We start from the raw sequence: 2077 nt of genomic DNA on the forward strand, positions 1-2077 counted from the left end.
ACGGGGGAGCGGAACTCAGAGATCAGAGATCCAGGGTTGGTCGAGGTTCCTCCTGGAGAGAGACGGTCCAGGGTCGGGAAGGTTGAGAGGGAGAGAAAGAGAGAGAGAGAGAGAGAGAGAGAGAGAGAGAGGTCTAGCGGGCTGAGCGGCGATGTGCAGCCGCGGGATGCGAGCCCTCCTCGGGCTGCTGTTCGCCGCGGGAGTCCTTGAGCATTGCGGTGCCGCGACGCGAAGGGACGGAAACGTGAGTACAAAACTACACTTAATAACCTATAACCTATAATTACATCTAAAACTACGGAATAACCAAAACTAACCCCAACAACGTAAAACTGCACGTAACCTAAAACTTATCCTAACAACTTAACCTACACCTAATAACGTAAAACTACACTTAATAACCTATTACTACACTTTAAACTTCACAATAAGCTAAAACGAACCATAATGACGTATAACTGCATTTAAAACGTAGAACTACACCTAAACAGTTAAACTAAACCTACAGATAACATACGCTATAAACGACAAATTATATATAACCTAAACTACCCTAACGTGACCAATAGAATGAATACAAGACCACCAATGGTCTAAGGATAATATGGTATACTAATACCATATGAGTAGTTTGACTTTTAACTATTAATATGTTACCATTATTATATTTATAGGAGTGGCCTATTTATATATAATATGGATTAGTTACCATGTATATATATTTATAGAAGTAGCCTATTATATTTAGAGGATACAAAGGATATGTTGTTTTCTGTTATTTGTTATCTGTTTCAAGAGTGTATTTAAGTTAAATTTCAAATAAACTAAAGCCGTGTGATTTTGTGTGTGTGTGTGTGTGTTTGTGTTTGTGTTTGTATTTGAGAGAGAGAGAGAGAGAGAGAGAGAGAATGTGTGTGTAAATGAGAGAGATGAAAGCCTGTGTGTGTGTGTGCGCATGCATGTGCGTGTGTGTATGCATGTGTGCGTGTATGTTTGTGAGAGAAATTACGTCTGTGTGTGTCTGTGTGTGTCTGTGTGTGTCTGTGTGCGTCGTGCGTGCAGGGGTGCTTGTGTGTGTGTTGGGTGGAGGTTCACATATGGATGAGAGATATTTGAGCAGGAAGAGAGAATGTTCAGCAGAACCAGATGAGATGAAAGAGGAGAAGACAGATTTACATTCCCCCTCCGCCACCTCTTATTGATGATGTATTATTAATATTGTTCCTACCAAACTTTATTTATAGAGTGCGTTCTGCGCAAAACCGCAGAAGAGTAATTGAAAAGGGAAATAGGAAGTGAGTTTACACATACTGGTAGATTAAGGTCTAGTAGATCTATTTCTAGAAGGTCAGGTAGATGTATGAGATATAGTTCTAGTAGGCCTAGTAGATCTAGCCCAATAGGTCCAGTAGATCTAGTAGATATAGGTAGCTTATTTCATTTATTATTATTTTTTAATTTTTTTATATGTTTTTGAGATCAGCGTAAAAATTCTCAGAGATCACCCAGGTCACGATCAACCTTTTGGTGAACACTGGTCCAGTAGTTTGTGTATGTTTAGTATGTCAAGTAGGTTTAGTAGATATAGTACTATCTAGTCTAGTCACCAACTAGACTAGATCCAGGTTCTGGTCTGTAACTTTTGGGTTCTATTGGTTGTGGTCAGGTCCCGGGGGCCAGAATCCTTCCGCTCTCCAGAACCCGAAGATACGCCATCAACCCCCTGGGACACCGCTGGCAGCACTACAACCTCACCTACAAGTAGAGACACTTAACTACCAGTAGAGACACTGAACTACCAGTGGAGACACTGAACTACCAGTAGGGACACTGAACTACCAGTGGAGACACTGAACTACCAGTAGAGACACTGAACTACCAGTAGAGACACTGAACTACCAGTAGGGACACTGAACTACCAGTGGAGACACTGAACTACCAGTAGAGACACTGAACTACCAGTGGAGGCACTGAACTACCAGTAGAGACACTGAACTACCAGTGGAGACACTGAACTAGCAGTAGAGACACTGAACTACCAGTAGAGACACTGAACTACCAGTAGGGACACTGAACT

At 41.7% G+C, this 2077-nt stretch overlaps 1 protein-coding gene across 1 annotated transcript in view; it reads left to right on the plus strand.

The window, feature by feature from the left end:
- Positions 1-2077, plus strand: part of mmp23bb (matrix metallopeptidase 23bb) — a 6088-nt gene continuing 4011 nt past the window's right edge. Inside the window, exons 1-2 of the mRNA XM_079731667.1 lie at positions 1-244; positions 1667-1761. Of these exons, the coding sequence (XP_079587793.1) occupies positions 152-244; positions 1667-1761 (188 nt within the window). The 5' untranslated portion in view covers positions 1-151. The remainder of the gene's footprint in view (positions 245-1666; positions 1762-2077) is intronic.

This window comes from Pollachius pollachius, assembly GCF_949987615.1.
Source record: "Pollachius pollachius genome assembly, chromosome: 3".
NCBI classification, from domain to species: domain Eukaryota; kingdom Metazoa; phylum Chordata; class Actinopteri; order Gadiformes; family Gadidae; genus Pollachius; species Pollachius pollachius.